This window comes from Monopterus albus, unplaced genomic scaffold (assembly GCF_001952655.1).
Source record: "Monopterus albus unplaced genomic scaffold, M_albus_1.0 scaffold90.1, whole genome shotgun sequence".
NCBI lineage: Eukaryota > Metazoa > Chordata > Actinopteri > Synbranchiformes > Synbranchidae > Monopterus > Monopterus albus.
Window position 1 is genome coordinate 1134737 of NW_018127970.1, and position 21261 is coordinate 1155997.

Genomic DNA, 21261 nt, shown 5'->3' on the forward strand with positions numbered 1-21261 from the left:
GAATACATGCTGAATAGTCTCCAAAGTGTGTATATGATATGATAATATTGTATTATGTTGATTTTCAAACACATACTGTGACCGAGAGAAAACGTGATCCCTGCACTTCCCTCATCTCTCCCACTGTGTCTGAAAGAATTCATAGAAAGGTTTTAGAATAAATATGCTACATAAATAAGTAGTGTTGGAATGTATTTTAATGAAGACTGTAACTAGTCTCTAAGAATTATTTAGCAGCATTACATAGGGACACCAATTTAAGTCTCTATACAAATCACCATAAATATATTATCACCTCAACTGCCATCCTTCTGCATCAATTCTCCGACCACCCCTGATTCTGCTGGCAAGAAGGAGGACAGCACTATAGAAAGCTGCTCTGATGAAGGGATGCATTGCAGTCTGATGAGGCTGAAAAATGACTAGCAATGACAGGAAATGGGACTTGATGACTGGGAGACAGGAGTGAGACTTCACGTGATTAGGTGCAAACTAAACCCGGATTGCAAGAAATTGCTGTGACTTGGAAAGATGAGAGAGAGAGAACTGGAACAAACAGTGCTCCTCTCCTTTACTTGTTTTTTTTTTTTTTTTTTTTTTTGCTACTGAACTCTTTAGGCTCGCCCACGACTGTCATCAAATCTGTAATTCAGAGTGCCATGCGAGTAGAGAGAGAGATCCAGCACCTGATGGTATAAGTACAAATAGTCCGTGCTCACTTTAAGGCTCACATTCCACACTTCACTCGCTATAGAGCTGAGATGAAGAGATGGAGGGACTGGTGTGAACACATTCATATTTATTTTCACATTTCATTTCATTAATAATGTATCTGCACCTTTTTTATTTTTACAAAAGCTACATTTTACATACAACCTGGAGACATTAGGCTTGTAGTCTATGATTGGAGCATCCTGAGCTCCAGCATGAAGAACATATAAAGCTCATTAAGTAGTGCTGATGAAACATTTTCCAGTTGTGTTTATCTATGCTGTATTTTTTTTCCACAGTGTTATAACTGTGGTTTAGGTTTTAGCATGATCACAGATGGTTTAGAGCTCTTGAGCCTCATATTTTATAAGATCCCCTTGTAACATGTCCTTTCTGGTGATCAAATCAAGAAATGTGGCCAAAACAAAATGTCTACTCAGACATTCATGGAGCTGAAAAAAAAAACTTTTCAGTCTGCTTCCAAACTGGTTATTTCAGCCTGCCCACTGTCCCCAAGCAGGCACAGCAACTTCCTATATGCACTCCTGTTAGACAGAGAGACAGAGTAGTCACATTAATGGACACATAAAAAATACAGTTAAAGAATATTTCTAATTCTCCTTATTGTTTAGACAACTTAAAAATAGTGTAAGGTGATGAACACTGTCTATGTGGCTTCCGGGATGTGATTCACATGCTCGCTCACCTCAGGGCGATATTCCTGCCCTGTCCTCTCTTGTGTTCGGTGTTTCTGAGACTGAGAGACAGGTGGGGAATGAGAGCTTGAACCACGGACGGATCTAAAACAGCCAGCGTCTCTAAAACACTGTAGACCTGTCTGTCATAGGTGCTTTCATTCTCCTCCACAAATGACCTGGGAGCATCACAGTGACAAAGACAATGGAAACCATGAAGGCTTCAATGCAACAGAGAGAGATTTACTCTGTGCCTTCAGTTCTTATATGAAGGTTTGTGATTCCTGTGCACAACACCAAACAGCTCTAATACATGTGTGGCTAGTTATTGGTATTCATTATAGTCTATTACCGTAAGGCAGTAATCATCTGGTCACACGGTCCCTCTGTAGATGCAGCACCGCATCGCTCCACCACAAGCTGTATGGCATCTGTGCTCGTCTTCCTCACTGCACAAAAAAATAATCACACTGATATTATTAGACAGTTATTCAGTGATTATTGTACACAAAACTGATTGTCAGAAAGTTTTTTTCTGTGTAATTTGCCCCAAAACTAGTGCTGATAAAAATATGTAAGCATTAAGAATATATTTGCCATCATCTCACTGATAATATGATATGACAATATGATTATAGCTTTTACTGATTTGATACTGAAGTGAAGTTGCAAAAAACGCGCCTGAAGAATAATTGTTGTGATTAATGAAAACTGCAGTCATAATACAAACATACTGTTATCACCACCACAGTAAAGAAAACTTCAGGTTACTGACTGGTTTTAATGAAACACTGGGCCAACACCATGGCACATCTCCCTTGCTACAAGAGGGCGGTATCTGGGGTCATGCAGAAAAGTTTCACAGCATTAACTGATTGCATCTGCTGGGAAACAATGACTCCCAGATCCTAGAACAGGAGACGAACATATTCTGAAGGCCAATCCAAGCCTCACTAAGCACCATATGAGCCTAGAGATGCCATCTATATCAAAATACTCACATATGATGTAGAAAAACTACTTTTCAGATTGTTCTGTGTGTGTGTGTAATGGCTAAACATCACTCACCCTGTGGATCATTAACCAGCATCACACAGCGTAGCAGAGGTGGGAGGGCCAGAGTGAGATGGGTGGGGTCTGAGTCGCTGTTTCGTCTCAGAAGCTCTAGCAGGAACATGAGGACTGAAGAGAGGCGAGGTGGAGGGGCATGACCTTTAAACTGCAAGAAGCTCTCACTGTAAAACCAGACAGGGACATTTCCAACCAGTGTTCGTTGTGAAAATAATTTGCATAGTTTAAGAAATGTATTTATAGAGAAACTTAATGAGAGACAAAAAACCCAAATCAACAAGAATGTGCTCACAATAATGAGATTAAAACTGCAGGAAGTGAATAAACATCACATCTAAGATGACAATCTGTTTGAGTTTGTCTGTTTCCGTCAGCCTTACGCATTGATTTGTCAGTCATATCCAAATCCAATCTGGATATGGAAATTTATGGAAAGTCAGCTGGTTAATTGGGATACAAAAGGCAAACAAGATTCTAGTTCCAGGGACCTACCAAAGCACCTCTAGGACGGTCCTCCTCAGTGCTGCCCCCTGGGCAGTCGGGCTGGCCTCACAGGCACCCAGAAGCACAGGGTGGTTAGCGATGTTGCCCATGGAAGGTGAGGCAGGAAGGAAATGGTCTAGGTATTTGTAGATAACTGAGCGGAGCTGCTTCTTCAGGTGAGCACCGAGAGATTGTGAAACATTGGATGCCACCAACAAACCCTGTACAAGAACACATTAAAAGTGTCAGAATGGAAATATGAACAAATTACAGACAACTGAGCAATGACAGGGTTTTGATGAGGATTTTGATTCCCTCTCACAACACCTAACACCTTTAGAGCCTGCTGTGTTTCCTGTTTGTCCAAGGCCTGAGTCTATGTACAGTACACGTTTGTCCTAACCTGTAGATACAATGGCAGGCTGTCCCTGAGAGCTTTGTCCCGCTGTGTGAGGTTGTGGGGAAGCAGTAGCACATCCACGATGCGGCAGAGCAGCTGCTGGGCTTTAGATGTGGCCAGCAGGGGGCTCCAGTACTTCACTATGCAGCCTAGATCATACAGAATACAGGAAATTTTAATTCCTTACTTCTGCCTATGACTTGCACCATATTGTAAAAACAAAAAAGACAAAGAACTCGAGAAGATTTATGTGTTGTCCACTGTGTTTGAGGTATATGGGCTTTACACTTACCAACAGCCCAATAGGCTAGCTGCAATCCCTCTTGGTTCTTGCTGAGCAGACAGGGTTTAATGTGTTTGAGGATGTCTCCGATGTAGTTCAGAGCTCTGGTCACCATGGCTGAACGCTCATTCAAAACCTGCAACCCACTGTACACTCTGCCTATAGCCTGACACCATAATCAAGCAGATAAGGAGAGGAACTGATGAAAACATCTGCATGTCAATGCAGGTTGCTGGAAAAGAGACCAGGTATGACAGTGCTATGCGCAGAATACATCAGAAAATTTCCATACGCACACAGACACAATAACTACTTTGCTGATACTGCTAACATACTCCTGCATAACTGTCACCTGTGAGCATGTGTTACCTTGACAAACACCTCCAGGACTGTAGTGGGTTCAGGCCTGTTGGCTGTGGGCTGGAGGCCAGCTCTCTGCAGGAGACTCTCTACTTCAGGGAGCCTCAGGACAAGCCGGGTCAGTTCACACAACTGCTCCTCCACAGCACGCCCTGGGAGAACGCAGGCACATACACTCAGTGTGCAAATGATTGTATATTTCATATTTCTTAATACAAGTCAAGAAGGTACATTTAAGATTTTATTAAACTGGAAGAATACATTTAATTTAGAGCAGAGTCGCGGTAATGCATTTTAAGTATTTGTGCTTGGAGTACACTCACACTTGTATAAAAAAAAGGCTTTAAGGAAAAAAAGATATTGTGGGAGGACATTTTGGTCCTGGCATGAAAGGGTGCTCTGGATTGTTGTGTTTACTACCTAAAATGCAATTACCTCTAAGTATGTCAATGTAATTTTTCAGCTCAAAAACCTCTTCATGGCACAAATATCTGTGTCCAGTTTGGTTTAAATGTATGAACATAAGCTAAAAAAGTGTCTCAGTAAGGTGTGGGACCACCATGTTCCATCAGAACAGCTTCAGTACACCATGGCATCGTCTCTAAATGTCTCTGAACTCTAATGGAGGGATGAACACCATGTTCCAAAAAATATTCGTTCCCTCATTTGATGTTTTGATGATGGCACAGATTGGTCCAAAATCCCCCACAGATGTCCAACTGGGCTGAGATCTGGTGACTGTAAGGCCATATGATTCACATCACTTTCATACTCACCAAAACATTCAGTGACCTTTCATGCCCTGTGTGTGAGTTTGTGCCAGAAATTAAATTTCCTAGAGGAAATCCTGTCCTGTGTACAGTGGGTAATTTTTTATTCAACACACTGTAGGGTGAAGATTTACAGTACCATAGATAGTACCTGTTCTGCTGTCAAACCCATCTGCATTCTTGTGAAGGTACTGCTGTAGAACACATCTGAACCAGGCCCTCACTGACAGACTTTGTGCAGAACCTGACACAACGCCAGACTCACTGCTTAGTGAGGACACCAGCTCACTGGAAAAGACAGACGCAGAGGCAATCACTGAACTTAAATGTAAAATGTAGTTATAAGGAACTACTGTATTAACTGGCCTATGAAGAAATAGCAAACATTCCTGATAAACAAAGACAATATGCAGACAGAAAGAAGTAGGACCCAAAAGAAGGGGATAACATAAGTAGGCTGCATATTTCTGTCCAAACCTGACCTGAGCCCAACACAGCTGACTTGGTACAATGTTTTTTATGGCCCTTGTGCATCTAAAATCAGGGAAACCAGTGTTGTGCACTTAACCGCTGAGTTGGTACAATGTTTTTTATGGCCCTTGTGCATCTAAAATCAGGGAAACCAGTGTTGTGCACTTAACCAGCTCATCACTTTAATTTTCTATAGGCCTAGCACTGTAAATTTGCCTACACTAAAGAAAAGGCAGAGATTCATTTCCAAGTACAGTTACACCTGTTTAGTCTAATGTTTGACCTATGTGAGTGAATCCAACCTGAACCTCGAACATGATTTCTGTCTGAACCCGACCCAAACCTCTGGGTACCGACAGGTTTCATTGGCTCGGTTTGGGTATCCACCCTCTAAACATAAGCCATATACTGTAAGCACAGATACATTAATGTCAGTGTTAAAATTTACATTTAATGCTTCATCATTCTGCAGTGGTATTTTTTTGTATTCTGATGTGTGTATTCTGTCTATGGAAAGTCACAGTTTTTATGCAAAATAGCATAAGAATTGACATCTCCTTGTCTGTAAAACAGACAAATGCCTCTTTCCATCTGACCTAAGGGTTTTTAATGAGAGAGGGAGGTAATATAATTTAATAATATTTTCACATGAATGAAACCATTAGCTCATTTTAGAAATCACATATTTGTAGAGAAAGGAGGCTCTGCAGGCCGGTACTAATACACAAAAAATACATGCAGTGTCCTTGTTCTGTCCTTATATTCCTGTGTAGTGCCTTAATATCACAGAGCACTGTCTGAAGAGGACCTTTGAGGGTGAAACAGTCACGATGTTTCGTACCCTTGAGTGTAATTTCAAAGATGCATCACATTTTGCATTCTCTTTAGAGGCATGGTGTAATTTCTTCATTGAAACCTGTTTTCATAACACCAAGGACGCTCACTGTCTAATCTATTAATTATATAATTTCCAATATACCAATGGGACTTGTAGAAAATGATTTTGTCAAGTGGTGCACCATATGATGAAGCTTGACAGCTGACAGGAACAGAGAAGTAAATCACCCCAGTCTGACTGAGCGGCTGTTTTTCCATCAAGAGTGATGAGGCAAAAATGGCTTATGATTGAGGTACAGCCACAAGGAGTAGATCTGAAAGTGTGACTGTACCTGTTCTGGAGTAGATGGGGAAGGTAGCGAGTCACCAGGAGTGGGTGAACCATGTCGTCCCAGCCAAAGCACTGCATGATGGACTGGACTGGGTTAGGCTGAAGGTCTTGGGGGACAGAGCTGGGCAGGTCAAAGGCAAGCAGGGTGAATCCTGAGAAAGATAAAAATCTGTCACTTTTGTGGCAATTATTAGAAAGTAGATACATGCATGATAAAAGTACAGTGTACAAGCTATGTTCTGACTTATTCGAGTATACACTTTCTTTCCCATGTTCTCTGAATCGTTACAGCCCTGAAATCATTGTATCCTCCTCCCTAACTACTAATGGCCTTGTCTCTGCTAAAACTGTCATTTGCTTTCTCCGCCTTCATGTAAAATGATGGTGTTAATTCAAAATGACCGGTATCATCTGCCACAAACTGCTGTCCCAAAACTCTCCCTGCTCTTCTCCACCCTGTTTCACTCCAGCCTTTTCTTCCTTCCACTCAGTGTCTTTTTCCTCCCTGGGAGCATTTCTGACCTGCAGCAGCATCTGCCAGCTGTGCCGGAGGGGTCTGCGAGAGGCACAGTCTGCGCAGGAAGGGGAAGAAGTGTGCCCAGAGTGCTGCTGCTACCGCTAGGTGGCGCTCTTTCACCGCATTAGGAGTAACAGCAGCCCAGGCCAAGGTGAGTGCTGACTGGACACTGCACTGATGGACCCGTCTGGAAGGACACACACATAAACACACACAAAGAAAGCAGGTAAACAAATCTGTAACTGATGCAAAATCCAAACACAACACTGCCTGTTGTGTACAACCCTTATAGCCCCCTACTTTCTCAAATCCTTTTGCTCCTCTGTTTCTCTCTTTTACTTCTTTATGTGTTTTCCCTGTCTTCTCTCCTGGGGGATTACTGGGTGCGGTGGTGCGCTTCACTGTGGAGCAGAGCTGGGTGGAAGGAGAGGAGGGTATTGTAGCCATAGAGTAGAGCCTAATGCTGATCCCCTGTACACAGCCTATACTTTGGCACTTCTGGCTCATCCCTGGCCCCAGCCACTACAGCAGTCCCACAGTGGCTGGCATTAGCCCAGATAAGCAGCTGAAGGAGCTGTAATCTCATTTAGACTGGAGATGATCCTCCTGTCCCCCTCATTCACCCAGATGGGGGTGTGGGGATGCAGGGCTTGAGGTGTGCTGGGAAAGGAGGAAAGAGGAACTAGCAAAACCCCTACTGAATCCCATCCTCAACCAAACACTCTAGTCTGCTACTATGGCGCACACACACACACACACACACACCTCAATGGTACCTTCCCTTCCAGCAAGGTTGCATCTAATCCAGAGAGAGCTGAAACAATCGATTAGAGTCTGAATTCATTAGCCTCGTTACTACTCTGGAATGGGCCTTTCACACCCATCAACCCTCATTGTACAAGACATCATCAGAGCCCACTTAATCCTCCTCACAGCAGCTTCTTACAATGTATTACACACAAACACACACACATCAACACACCTTTAGGGGTCCCCGTTTAACCCTTCCCCCAGCTATCTATTAAATAAAAATATAGCATTTTAATTATGGCAGACAGAAAAGACAGACAGGAACATATTAAACACATGTAGGCAAACGCTGATCTTAATCCATGACCACTTACTCATTAATATTATTCGCACATCTCTATCAAAATATATAACTTTGTAAATTTCTCATCAGGTACCTAACAGTTGCTGCTGCTGACTGTGAACATAAACACTCAGCATATCTACTAAATGGTCTTAATGGTCCTAAAGGGAAACACTTCATAGGGGGGTTGTATTTTAATCAAGCCAAGAGGATGGGAAATAATTGTTTGTACTGAAAACCGTTCCAACAGAGTGTGCCATTCCCGGCTCACCTCATCAGCTACTGAAGAGAGCCACCCCCACCCTCCCACAGCAAAGGGTCATGGGAAGGAATCGGACAGGAATTATGCCTGCGACTGGCTTCTTGCCTCAGCACCATGGCAATCGCTATCAAGAGTGAACGTTCAGACCCACCACTGCCTCAGCCATTGGCAGAATAATTCTCTTAATGTGTACAGATTCCACATGGCTCTTAATAGACATGATGATGCACAAGCTAAATTTGCCAGGCGACAAAATTACCCATTAATTGTTTCACAAAAACGGAATTAATCACAAAGAATTGCCAGGCCGAAGAATTATGTTTAATTTGGCAGGGCCAATTGGAAAGAGAGAGCATGGTATTTCTTTATTTGGTTAAATGGGTCAGTGTCTGTCCGGGTCATAACACAGAGGGCCTCTGGGAGTTCTCTTCTTCTTTCTCTCTCCTTGGCCATTAATGTGCAAATGTATGCCCTCCAACCCCAAGATCTGAGATGGGAAGTTTGGGAATTAGTGAATCTAATGACATACCGTGTTATGAGAGACCGGCATTGAAATAAGAGAGCAGTACACTTGGGTTAGTGTTTCACTTTTGGTGTGTGGGCAGGGTGGAGAGAGTGGAACATATACACTGGAGAATAAAGGCAATCATATACCTACATAGAACAGTGAGAGTGCTTGGTAACACTTAACTTTACAATGTCCTTATTCTAGTGTTTCAGTTAATTTATCACCTATTGTAAGTAGTATAGGGACAGCATGGTGGCGCAGTGCTTAACGCTGTCGCCTCATAGCAAGAAGGTTCCGAGTACAGACCGGCCCGGGGCCTTTCTGTGTGGAGTTTCCATGTTCTCCCTGTGCCTACATGGGTTCTCTCCGGGTACTCCAGCTTCCTCCCACAGCTTAGGTTGATTGGTGGCTCTAAATTGCCCCTAGGAGTGAATGTGGGTGTGTGTGGCTGTTTGTCTACATGTCAGCCCTGTGATAGAATGACGACCTGTCCAGGGTGGACCCTGCCTCTTGCCCAATGTCGGTTGGGATTGGCTCCAGCACCCCCATGACCCCGTTCAAGAATAAGTGGTATAGATAATAGATGGATAGATGTAAATACTGCAAGTATAAAGTAGTGGTTGCAGTAATAATTTTGGTGCTTACTAAATGCCACAAGAACAAAGTATATATAGGGGCTGACAGACACTTTAAAAAAAATCACATGCATTTCAGCAAAACCAGGGATATGGTATGTACTACATAGGGTTGAATATAAATGCTTTTATGGAACCTACTGCCGTGTCTGCGGCAATGAATATCGAAAAATATCAAGTGCTACATTTGGCACTGAATGCTTACTCAGATCCTCTTTGCATAATCTTTGACCACCTTCTGATATAAAGCTGCTACCATCAATATTTTCATATCAACGGTTGATGGAATGACTAATGTGGAAGGTGTCACTGATGAACTCACAGATGATTTTAACGCCGCAGTTCCCCTCAGCTCTATGGAGCACGTTAGCATCTTTCAGCTCATTGTGTTGGTTCTGTGGGCCAGAACTCTTCCCACTCTCCGCTATCATCAGTGCCATTTCCAGCAACTGATAATAAAAAAAACCCAAATGAATGACAATGGAAGCAACTACTTGGTGATCATAGTGGAGTACTTAGCAATAGAAATTAAAGGAGAGTAAATTTTGAATCTAGTGCACATTACCCAGGTAGCCGGATACGATGGCAACTGATGGAATAACAACTTGAGGTGCTAATATGCCAGCACTGTGTTCCCGTTTTGTTAATCGGTTAGTCCAGGTTAATAATAACTAACAATTTTAAATATTTTATTAGAGCAGTGTTCTTACACAGCGATATATGTAAACAGGATTTATATTTGAAAGAGTTGGCTTGTTTCAAATGAAAATAAGAGTTTTGTAGGAAAAAAAAAAGGTTTATTTCTAAATGTAAGGTAAAAAGAACTGTATTATATCAGCACAAGCATCAAACCACTTTGTTACCCAGCCCTTGTACTTGCTTGACTTTACTTTTCTAAGTTAATCTTAGCACTTGGTTTCTGTTGCACACTTTGTGATGACACTGCCATCATAAATAAATTTAGGCAAGCTAAGTCAGATGTTCAAAATTTCAATAATACTTTAAGCATATTAAATACTACTCACTATTTTTATGTTTTAATGGAGAGTAAACATTACTGCAAAAGTAAAGACTGGCAAGCAAAATGACAGCAAGGTCTTTAACACTTGATTTAGCTGAGATGAATTTACTGTGCACCACAAGATCACACATCATTTCTCACTCCATAACTTTACAGTTTCACCTGACTTCTATCTACTGTCGCCTCTGTTCCCACCTCCTCCTCCCCCAGCATAAACAGGCACTGTTTCAACAGTGGCGCTCTGACCTTCGGCTGGGGTTGCTCATGTAACAAACACCCGTGTCCTACAACTGAACTCATCCTGATACAGTCTCTCAACACACCCACTGCACTACTGCTGGCCCCATGACCACAGGAGGGTCCATGGAGGGTCCCTTGGGTCTGTAATTCTACTCAGGGCTCTGGCAGCACCTGGTGAGGGTGACCCGGGGGCCACTAGACCTCTTGAGACAATCAGGGGCCTCAACACCACACAAGGTCTTTACAGACATTCACTCCTGCTAACAGCACAATCCAGCTATTGTCAGTATGAGACATGAGTTGACTCTGGGTTGGGATGAGCAGAAGAGATCACTCTCCTCTGCTGTGGCCACTTATCAGATTTTAATAAAAGCCTAGCTTGGCCTTGGCACAGAAAACATTTGTCTGAATGTGTCTATGAGGGAGCAGTTATCAGTAAAGAAAAAATTGAGAGAAACTGAGATACCTAGGAGCTGGTGAATATTTACACCGGCTGTCTCACCTTAGCTGGGCAAGGACAATCTGCAGAAAGCCCAGGGCAGAATTCAGCTCTGACTGGTGGCAAGCAGGCAGCAACCAGTCAAATCCCTCGTTTAGCAGCTTTTCCTCCGACAGAGTGAGACTGGTGCTCGTCTCAAACACCTCGGTCACACCCTCCAGATAGGAGCCAAGCGGTCCCCAGAGGGCAAGTCTGCGAGATACCTCGGTGTCCTTATTGTAGAATTCTTTGGCTGTCTCATTAAAGGAGCAAGCCACCCAGCTAGCCTGGGCACCCACGTCCAGACCCCTCTTCTGGAACAAAGGTCACATAATGTTACAAATATATAAACTGGTGAAATTAGTTTAAAAAAAGTTTGCTGTATGCCTGGCCTGTACCGATAAAGTTACACATTAATTTGGTAAACATTTCTTTTTCGTTTAGCAAACATACCTGGAACAGCAACAGCAGTGATAGGTGTCCCCTCCAAACCAAGGTGCGATGCCCAAGGGGGCAGTTAGAGGGAAGGAAGCCTAACAGCTCAGAGACTCTGCTGGCTACATCCTCCAGGTCTACCTGGTGGGCCACCACCAGAAACAGCAGCAGGAAGTTCATGAGGCCTGCCTCCGACAACTCCTGCATCTTCTTTGGGAAGAACTTGGAGTAAATCCTGGAAACACAATGGATAGTGAAGGTATGCAAAATCAAAGGCTTTAAAGCCTGGCACAAAAGATGGACAGCTAGAGGAAAAGGTGGCCACAGACAGATTAGAGTGTGTGCTCTTTACAATATCCTTTAATCTGGGAGAACAAGGTTAAATAGCTGTTTTTTAAATCGTATTTCAATGATTTCTTTACTTCCACTGACCAACTCATCAGAGGTGATTTGTTCTCTGAAACTGCTGACTAACTGAACTTTCCACTCCCACCATGCACCCCACCACCTGCCTGTATCACACTCCAGGGGAGAAGCCGGGCTGCCCGGCCTAAGTGTGTCCAGTGCATGTGGGTGAGAGAGCAAGAGAAAGCGAGAGAGGGAGGAAGAATAGAGAACCACCCAGCACGTTTTTAGATCCTGCAGGCACTGTGGAGAAATGCCTTTAAAGATCATGTTAAATGTCAGAGACACTCAGACACACAGCAGTAGGCGCTTGGTCCCTCTCTCTACAGCCAAACCAATTTACTGCAACACCAGAGAGAGATCAATAAAACCACACACACACACACACACACACACACACACACACACACGCATTGCCACACATTCAGCTTGCTGTTTGCTCGTCTGGCAGGAAAACACAGAAGGCTAGAGCCCACCCCACCTCCCAAACATTGATGCAGCCCACACAGGTGAGTAGAGCCACTGTTTGGGTCAAAACACAAACAGCCACCATCCCAAGACAAACTCAGTGTAAGAAGTAAGACTGATATATAAGGAGTGGAGAAAAACAAGAGAGAAATTGATAAAGGCCAGGTTAAAACCAAAGTCTTTAGTTTCAACTGCAGAGGACTATAAAAGAAGAAGGTGGCCAAGCATGCAGCCAGAGGGAGAAAAGGGAGATTACATAGATAAATGGGTAATATGTAACAGGGATATAAGCAGTGCATTGGGATGACTAGGAGGCTTCCGTGAGGATTTTCTGTGTTCTCCCAACCTGTCTGTTTGTTTATTCTGGACAGCTTCTTTTTTTCCCGGAGGCAAGCAGATGCTTCTAACTCCCGCCATTGGAGATCAACATGCTCACAGTTGATCCCATTAATGCAGTCGTCACAGGTGTCCCACAGTGCCTGGGCAAGAGTGGGAATGATGCCGAAACTTTGGAGCGATGCAGTCTGCACGCCTCATGACTCCTGAGGGTGAGGAGGTAGTGGTGATAGTTTTGGTGGAGAAGTGGAGGGAAAGAATCTGGACCTGTCCCAGTCCAGCCTGGCTGTTGCCAGACTGCCTACCACCCACATCCCCCTGCTCCTCTCTCTATCCGCGTTGGAAACCAAAGCAGCTTTGTTAAGGCGAATTAACCGCCATGCTCGTTAGCTAATTAGCCTCCATGTCTGCAGTGCTACTGAGCACATTCCAGACAGAGGGAAGTCATTAGGCGGATTTATTTATGGCTGCCTCAACCCAGCCGGCCTGGGATATAGAATGGTCCGGTGCTCGGTTCTGCAGTGCACATCCGCTTGTGATCTTTTCTCTCCTCTTTCTTACTTTCCCTCACAAAGACACACGCTCTCCCTCTATCCAATAGCCTCACACACTCTGAAGCAGGTGCAGTGTGTGTGTGTGCATCAGTAGGAGGCTCCTTGGCTCCAGTCTGTTCTGAATAGCAGGTGGTTGACTCCTGAGACACCTGCTCCACTGGGGGGCCTGAGTAAATATCAAAGACACACTGGGAAAATGCAGTGCACCTGGCACACACACAAACAAGACAGAAATGTATGATAGTGTGCAAACACATGCCGTTTGTGTATTCATGCAAGTATGCACCCCCACACACACACACAAATCCAAACATATCACACTATAGACATCACACACTAGAAGATCAAGGGAAAAAGGAACCTCACAGATCTTAGACCCAATATAATTAAACATTTTGCACCACCCCCCAAAAACCTATATGCTCTATATATGGTGTTAAGTTAACTGGGTGGTTGTGAAACATAGTTTTCATGGTGAATGTGAAGGAACAAGAACTACAAAGCCTCTTAAGACTTCTCTCCATTCATACCTTCCTTTGATCTGTCTCTGTGGGACTCCACCAGCCCTGTCCTGGGCAAGGCACAGGGCCAACAGTCGAAGGAAGATGTGGAAGGAGTTGGCTGAGCGGTAGAGTTGGGTGTGTCCTGGAGACTGGAGGGGAGAAGGGCAGCAGCAGCTGTGGGCCTGCTCCAACAGAGCCAGAGGTGTCTTGCACAAAGTGCCCAGACCAGACATCCCGAGCCAGGGCACAGAGAATGAGGCATTCTGGAGCAAAGGAACAGAAGATGATGTAACTATGTGGGGTCGTTGGAAAATGTCTGGCATGGCCAGTTTTAGCAACCTACTTAATAACATGACAATAACCCCTTATTTCCTCATGTAGAGTAAAGCTGCTAAAATGACAGCAGCAAAGCAAAAGGGGAACAATGAAGCCCGGGACAAAATACATGATATATCATCTCAAAAAACCCGAGCTGAATGTGGTAGGATTGTAGCAGAAATGACTGAGGCACAGTAACATATCATATTTGTGCAACTTTTATTATCTATTAGACCATGTAGAGGTTTGTCCTCACCAGATTCTTGCTGTAATAGTCCCACAGTATGGAGACGGCGCTGGTGCTCGGTTCCCACAGCAGAAGGAGACTGAGACAGCAGTGGACATGCATCCTAATCTGCTCCTCTGCTAGACCTCCCTGTTATTACACACACAAATGAGTGCTGCTCGGTTTAATACATAGCTACTAAAAGTGTATTTCAAATAAACCATACATTTTTTAAGGTTAAAAATAAGTCATTAATGGAAGTAGTGCTGACCTTGGGGTTACAAGATAACTTGAGCAACTCTTCAACAAAAGCCCAGTTATGCTTCAGATGTTTCTGTGGATGCAGCCAAAGCAAGATGTAGTATTTAAAATAACAAACAACACATATCAATAGTTATTAATCATACTGTAAAGATTAATTGTGAGAATATCTATGAAATGGTAGTTTTGTCACCTGTATAATTAAGGCTAAAATAGATCAGACCTGATATCAGACTACCTGCTTTCTAATGACTTGTTACTGCCAAAATTATTTCTAAACCAGAATGACCGCTTTACAGACATATGCCTCCGCCAACCAGTCAAATTCATGGGAATGGGACAGAGATGAGGTCACTGACCTTGACCTTTGACCTTCAATTACCAAAATCTAGTTGATCCTTGAGTCCAAGTGGACACTTATGCCAAAATTGAAGACCCCCTTGCAGAACATGGCAGTCCTTTTTTCTCAATTATAATAGGGAATTCAGCTCTTTTATATAGAAAAAAAAAACACCTAAAAATTTCCACACTTCAATTACAGGCCAAGGAGGACAATCTATCTGACATTAGGAAATATCAGCTGAGTGCTCATTTACGTTTCATAGCTTGTTGGATGTACCCAGACTCTCATTCAATCTGGTAAGATATAAAAGTTACACCATGAAAATACCCCTTGTAAAACCTATTATTTTTCAAAAGCCTAAAACAAGTACAACGTGCTGTGATAACCATGTCGTGGTTAACACAGCCAAAGCATGGGGAGCGGCCAGACATTTGGAAGGCAGGGACAAGCTGACCTCAGCCCTTAGCCCAATAATGGACTCGTGGGTGATTATTGGTTTGGACTGCTTATACCATCTAACTGAAGGGCCAACCCCAGTGTGCTTTGAAAAAATATCTGAGCAACATAACATTCCTTAAAAGGACTTTTTCAGATACTTACAAATAAGGGATCATGTATGAAGGGACACTAAATTACTTCATAATTGCAGTCTGTCACAAATAGAAAACTATATATACATATCCAAAGACAATACTCTCTATGATACTCTCAGAGACTATTCAAACACTAACACTGGGCAGTTAAGGAAGACTCAGGAAAAGGAACACTCAAATAGCAATGTAAATGTAGGAAGATGTCTGAATAAACTCATTCTCAATAAGTATTTGTAACAGAACTAAGGCTCTGCAACTCAAGATAAATCATAGGGTGCATGTAGGACCCAGTGGGTACAGTAAATTCATGCCTCTGGACAGCCTCACACATTGCCTATGGTCCTGTCATAAAATCCTGAACTTCTGATATGAAATTTCTTGTAAGCTCAACATGATTTTGAGTCTGACTACAGAAATAAATCTGCTAACCCTGCTGCTTGGTATTAGTGATGCAGTTTTTACATGGAATAAATATAAAGCGAAGCTGTTTCAAATATTGATATATAAAATGTGAAATTTGAAATGTGTATCTTACTGTGGCAGTAAGATGAGTGACAAAATACAGTATCTTTATCTGAACTACAACTTCAGTCCAATGAAGAATTCACTAAGGTGAAGTCGATGTCAAAATATAGTATTACATTATTGTTAAAACTAAATTCTTCTAATGTTTCGAATCAAAGCTGACCATATTTGATGGAGGGATTAATGCTTAGATTTAGGATGAGTCTAACATCAGTTATCAATGAATGTAGATGAATTAGAGGTACATGTGGTTTAGATAAACCAAGTGCATATTATATGTTTCAGATATTTTAAACAAAGTTCAAATTGCCAGAAATACATCTCTCAGTATTTCCTATGGTAACCCTATAATACACCCAGGTTTTATGCAGTGTAACATCTGCAGGTAAGAATATTATGATTCTCAGCTTCTTACCTCATTCTGGATCAAGCCATTACAGCTGTACTGGCCTAACATTGCCAAATGTGTGACCAGCCACCAAGTGAACCCCAGAGGGTCTTTACAGTGAGTGGGGAGGCCGTGGAACTGTTCTGCTGCAGGCTTCCCTGAGACCAGGGGCCTCAGCAATGAGCTCATATAGCTCCAAAATGACTGAGGGGATAATGGGAAACACACATTGGCCAATTTAGTACAGACACAATCATATTTAATTGTGTGACTGTGAACATGTGTGCACTTGCTTTACCTGTGTGTGCAGCACTTTATTCCTGTATTCCAGTAGGTGCATGAGAAGGACCCACAGCTCTTTGGTGCAGGAGCAAAGGTAGTGATGGCTGCTTAGAGCCTCGGTAGGCCTTACCTAGAAATCAGCAGGATCCATTTAACTCAGTAAGCTTCCAACTGCAGCTCTATTTTACAATAAATATTTTTGGTAGACAGCTTGCTCCACACAGCTTCCAACCAGTTTCTTCTAAATGGGCACTAAAAGTTGTAAATACATCAGAATCACAGTGATATTTCAGCTAATAATACCACTGGTGGAGCTCAACGGTAGCATGTAATGATTTGTGGACAGCCGCCCACCTTGCTGTATTTGCCTATGGCTAGACTGGTGAGATCACAGAGCAGACTGCACAGGTGTTCTTCAAACAGACTGGTATCAGTTAGGTTCTCGCCTGTCAGGTTCACAAACTGGTGGGCGTACACCACCTGGCCTGGAGTGGAGAACAGGTCAAATTACAAAAAGTCATTATTATCATTATGATTCAATATAATACACAAAACACCCATTTTACATTTCAATATTTTTTCTTTCTGAGTATCCTGGTGCAAGCAGACACATACCTTGCATCTTGTGACCAAGTAGGTGGAGGATCTCCAAGACTGACCAGTGGATGTCAAGATGAAGGTGTAGCAAATGCCAAGAGGGAGGAAAAATCTGTCAAAGAATGCAGAGAGCCCAGTTCAGTGTCAATAATGGAAAAACATATGGATAGTGAGAACTAGTAGGTAAAGGCTATGAAAAAAATTCCTCTTAACAGTTTACATGATTTTCTAACTACAGCTATGCCATATGCGCTTTTTGTTGCACCTTTGTACAAGCCCTGTCCCCTTCACGGTATAGCTTGATGCCCATGTAATGTATGCTTTTTCTGTGCTAGAGTCAGATCTATGAAGGCTAACTCATATTCAGCAGTACCTTTCCATAGTTCTGCATAGTGAAGGCACTCTGAACATTGGCAGGCAGATCTTTGAGTCGTCCAATGAGGAGAGTGATGCCAAACAGCTCCTCCAGAAGAAAAGAAGGGAGCTGAGCTTCCAGTTCCTCATAGAGGTGGGATGGGCCTGCATCCAAGGAGCTAGAAGGTTCCAGATATCTGAACATACATAATGAGGAATGCATGTCAAAAATAAAAATCAAATGCGGTAAAAGCAGGAGAATACATGACATTATAATACAGATAAAACCATTTTAAAAAGTGCTGCCAATGTTATCATTAATTATGTAGAATTACCTGTGTACAAAAACTTTGACATACTGAAGAAATGAAACACACTGTTGTCTGAGGTCTTCTGCTTCGTAGTGGAGGTTCCCTCCTTGACCTAAAACACATGATGAATGTAGTCATTATATGGAACAGCTGGAAAGCTGAATATTAAGAGAACCAGATTAATACTTGGATATGTCTAAAGGAACACACTCAACTTTTCAATTAATAACCTAATAATAGTTTGACTGTGAATTACATGTATATATACAAGCTTACCAAAGTCATGTGAGCTGGACTGCACCAAGGTCTCCAACCTGTAAACCCTTTGTCTAAAATATAACAAAATGCAAATAAGACCACTGATTTCTATGTGAATGAATCATGGCAGATAAATAGAAACTCTCAATTAATAATTCATTATAAATTAAATATAGATTAGACCTACTGTGAAAGACCTACTGTGTCTAAGCTACTGCACTAAGCTTTAACTGCTGCTGGAAAAAGGGACCTTAACATTAGGGTGGCAGCAGAAATACAAATTCACAAAAAAAAAGCAAACTTAACCACAATCTGTTCTACATTTTGGTGTACCTGAACAGACAAAACAGTAGCTTTGTAGATTCCACCAGTGCTGTCTCTGTTACCCAGGTAAAGCCAAAAATCTCCACTGTGTCCGTCTCATAATCTGCAGGGGCTGGGTCAAGACACAACAGCAACCTACAGAGAGAACACATTCACATCAATTAAGACTTTATTTACAGTTTTTTTTTCTCAGCTGAGAATTCTGCTACCATTACAATGGATGTAACTGAAATTTCATTTGTGGTGCTCATAGCATCAAAACTGACCTTTGGAAAAGCAAAACAAACAGCAATGTGTGTTTCCAGAAAAAAATGATCCAGTTATTCTGGATAATCCACAGATGTTGCAGCCAGCAGTTTGCACTGGGGCTATTTCTCTGGCACAAAATAGGTAGAGTGAAAACTGTTGACCTCCAAGTGGAGAAATACGTTTTTTGTGATTAGGTGGACTGGCAGGCAGTGACTATACCGTTTCAGGGAGCCTCTAGCAGTGTACCCCTCTGTGGGGAGTGTTCCAGTTGGGTCGTCCTGTGTTTCAGAGCAACAAAAGCATGGTGGTGGGGCTGGAGTCAGCCCATACAGGCTATCTGCTGCAAAGGGTGAGACTGGTGGAGTGAGGGACTGGCTGAAGTCGTCTGCCATCCTGTGAGTGCAGAATCAGTACCACCTGTAATAACATATTATTATTATAACTGTGTTCCTCTCCCCCATTGTCAGCTGGGATTGGCTCCAGCCAATTGCCCCCCCTCCCTCCCCCCTCCAGGATAAGCGGTATAAATAATGGGTGGATAACTGAGTTATCACCCAAAAGTGATGTGATAGATGTAAAGTTCCGTTATACAGCGTAAATGCATATTTAAAGCAATATGTCGCTTAAATATACATATACCACTACGTATATGCAACGTTACAGAAAATGACAATCCAGTACACAAAATAACAAGTCAAGTATGACTAATACCATAATAGTAGGTCAAACAGCTGTTCTAATGTTACTCGGCGGTCTCTGAGGCTGTCACTTCAAAATCTGTCAAATGATGTCTCCTTACTTTAAAACTACAAACAGCTGGCTTAAATAACAGCACTAGAATCGCTAGCTAACGTTACTACACCTTATTACGCAGCCTACATGTCATGTAAGTCAATAGTTAACTTAGCTAACATTTTAGTATTGCTGCGCTTATTTTGAATGAAGCTGGCGTCAATAAACTGAAGTGTCTGAATATAAAACTAAACACAACCCCGCTTACTGAAACACTGACTAACCTCGTATGTCGGCTTCTTGTGTGATGGTATATTCCGCAAATATGAACCAAATTATAAGGATTATACCGCTGTCATTGTTTGCTCTATCTGTTTCTCCCGCGCGTTCAAACTACGTATGCGCACACTCACCCTGCGCCCGGTGATTGGTCCGAAGTTTCACAGTGGGCGTGGCCCTGTTGCATCAAGAGGTTTCACTGCTCAGCGCTTCCTTCGTCGTTTTATTTCTCAGTGCAATGTGTGGTGATCGTAAAAAAGTGTTGTGCTCATTTTTCTTTGGCTTTGTACTTGTTTCACTGTCTTTAATTCTCAAGAGGTTTGTAGTTAAAGGGCAAATTGCTTTCTGCTTAATTTACTTCACACTGACAGCGCTGAGCTCAGTTTTCACCCTCATGAGACCAAAACTAATTTAAATAGCTACAAAAAAAAAATCTATTTACTGCTTTTGGACAGATACCACAGGAGTTAAAGTCAACGTTTAATTTACACCACAAGTGAAATAAAGGCTTCAACCCCATGTCTAAAATATGATTAAAACATGTTTTAGCACGTTCCTGTTACTAATAGTTAAATAGGCTATAAGCGCCTGCTTCACGCAAGACTTTTCTATATGGCAAAGTCACTTCTCGTCCCTCTCAGTAGCACTGCAGGATCCCGCACAAATTAATACAAAATAATGCTGCGATTTAAGTAGGACTTTTATGCACGCTAACCCTAATTTCCATATGCAGATCTCCCAACAGTCCCTCTCGCCATCACACCATTTCTTGCATTGTAATGCATTCTCATCTTTACAAAATCCCCCTTTCCACCACGCGTTGAGGATGTGCTCGTTTGTCGACTTATAAATGGTTATATCTGCACGTCTGACTTGTCCAGTTAATAAGAGATATGCTCGTGATGCGGTAATTTGCGTGCTCTAATTCGCACGTTTTATTAGCCAGGAGTCAGTGGAGACAATAAAAATAGACGCGCTTGGAGATTTCTTTCTTTACGACGCATCGACCTCCTCCTCTGCTTTCAACAGGAGGCAGTTCGTCTGTGTGAAGGCTCTGTCGCCAGGATGAGAAAGGTAAATGCTTCTTTCCCCTGCCCCTACGCCACAAACCAATTCAATCGTTTGACAACACTGTAGTAGCTACATGGATGGATGAGATGAACCTGTTTCATTCCCTTCCCTTCCCTCTCCCTGAGATGCAGACTCTTTTCCTGGCTTTGATACACTGAACCAGGTAGGACTTTCTTATCTGCGACAATTCAAGTCTTAGGACTAACAGTGTGGTAACTGGAAACTTGACTCAGACCATTCTCTGAATGGAGCTATAGTTACAAATCCACCTCCCCTTGTGTAG

The 21261-nt window shown here is 42.6% G+C and overlaps 1 protein-coding gene across 4 annotated transcripts; it reads right to left on the reverse strand.

Annotated features, from left to right (window-relative positions):
• Positions 1-578: 578 nt before the first annotated feature.
• On the reverse strand, positions 579-20092 carry mms22l (MMS22-like, DNA repair protein). 4 transcript variants are annotated; one of them, XM_020607972.1, is made up of 26 exons: positions 20042-20092; positions 19116-19313; positions 18657-18782; positions 18342-18394; positions 18090-18177; positions 17774-17951; positions 17419-17512; positions 17158-17288; positions 16820-16933; positions 16549-16725; positions 14683-14745; positions 14442-14561; positions 13895-14130; positions 11620-11836; positions 11191-11480; positions 6935-7116; positions 6414-6564; positions 4925-5061; positions 4013-4155; positions 3653-3809; positions 3364-3509; positions 2970-3181; positions 2475-2641; positions 1759-1855; positions 1418-1585; positions 579-1256 (listed from the first exon to the last, which is right to left on the reverse strand). In XM_020607972.1, the coding sequence occupies exons 2-26, from the start codon at positions 19286-19288 to the stop codon at positions 1181-1183; spliced, it is 3696 nt and encodes a 1231-aa protein (XP_020463628.1). In that variant the 5' UTR covers positions 19289-19313; positions 20042-20092; the 3' UTR covers positions 579-1180. The 4 variants fall into 4 exon arrangements, with proteins under 4 accessions (XP_020463628.1, XP_020463630.1, XP_020463627.1 ...); XM_020607974.1 differs by lacking the exon at positions 20042-20092 and adding an exon at positions 19913-20022 and having other exon boundaries at positions 11191-11477; XM_020607971.1 differs by lacking the exon at positions 20042-20092 and adding an exon at positions 19913-20022.
• Positions 20093-21261: the final 1169 nt, after the last annotated feature.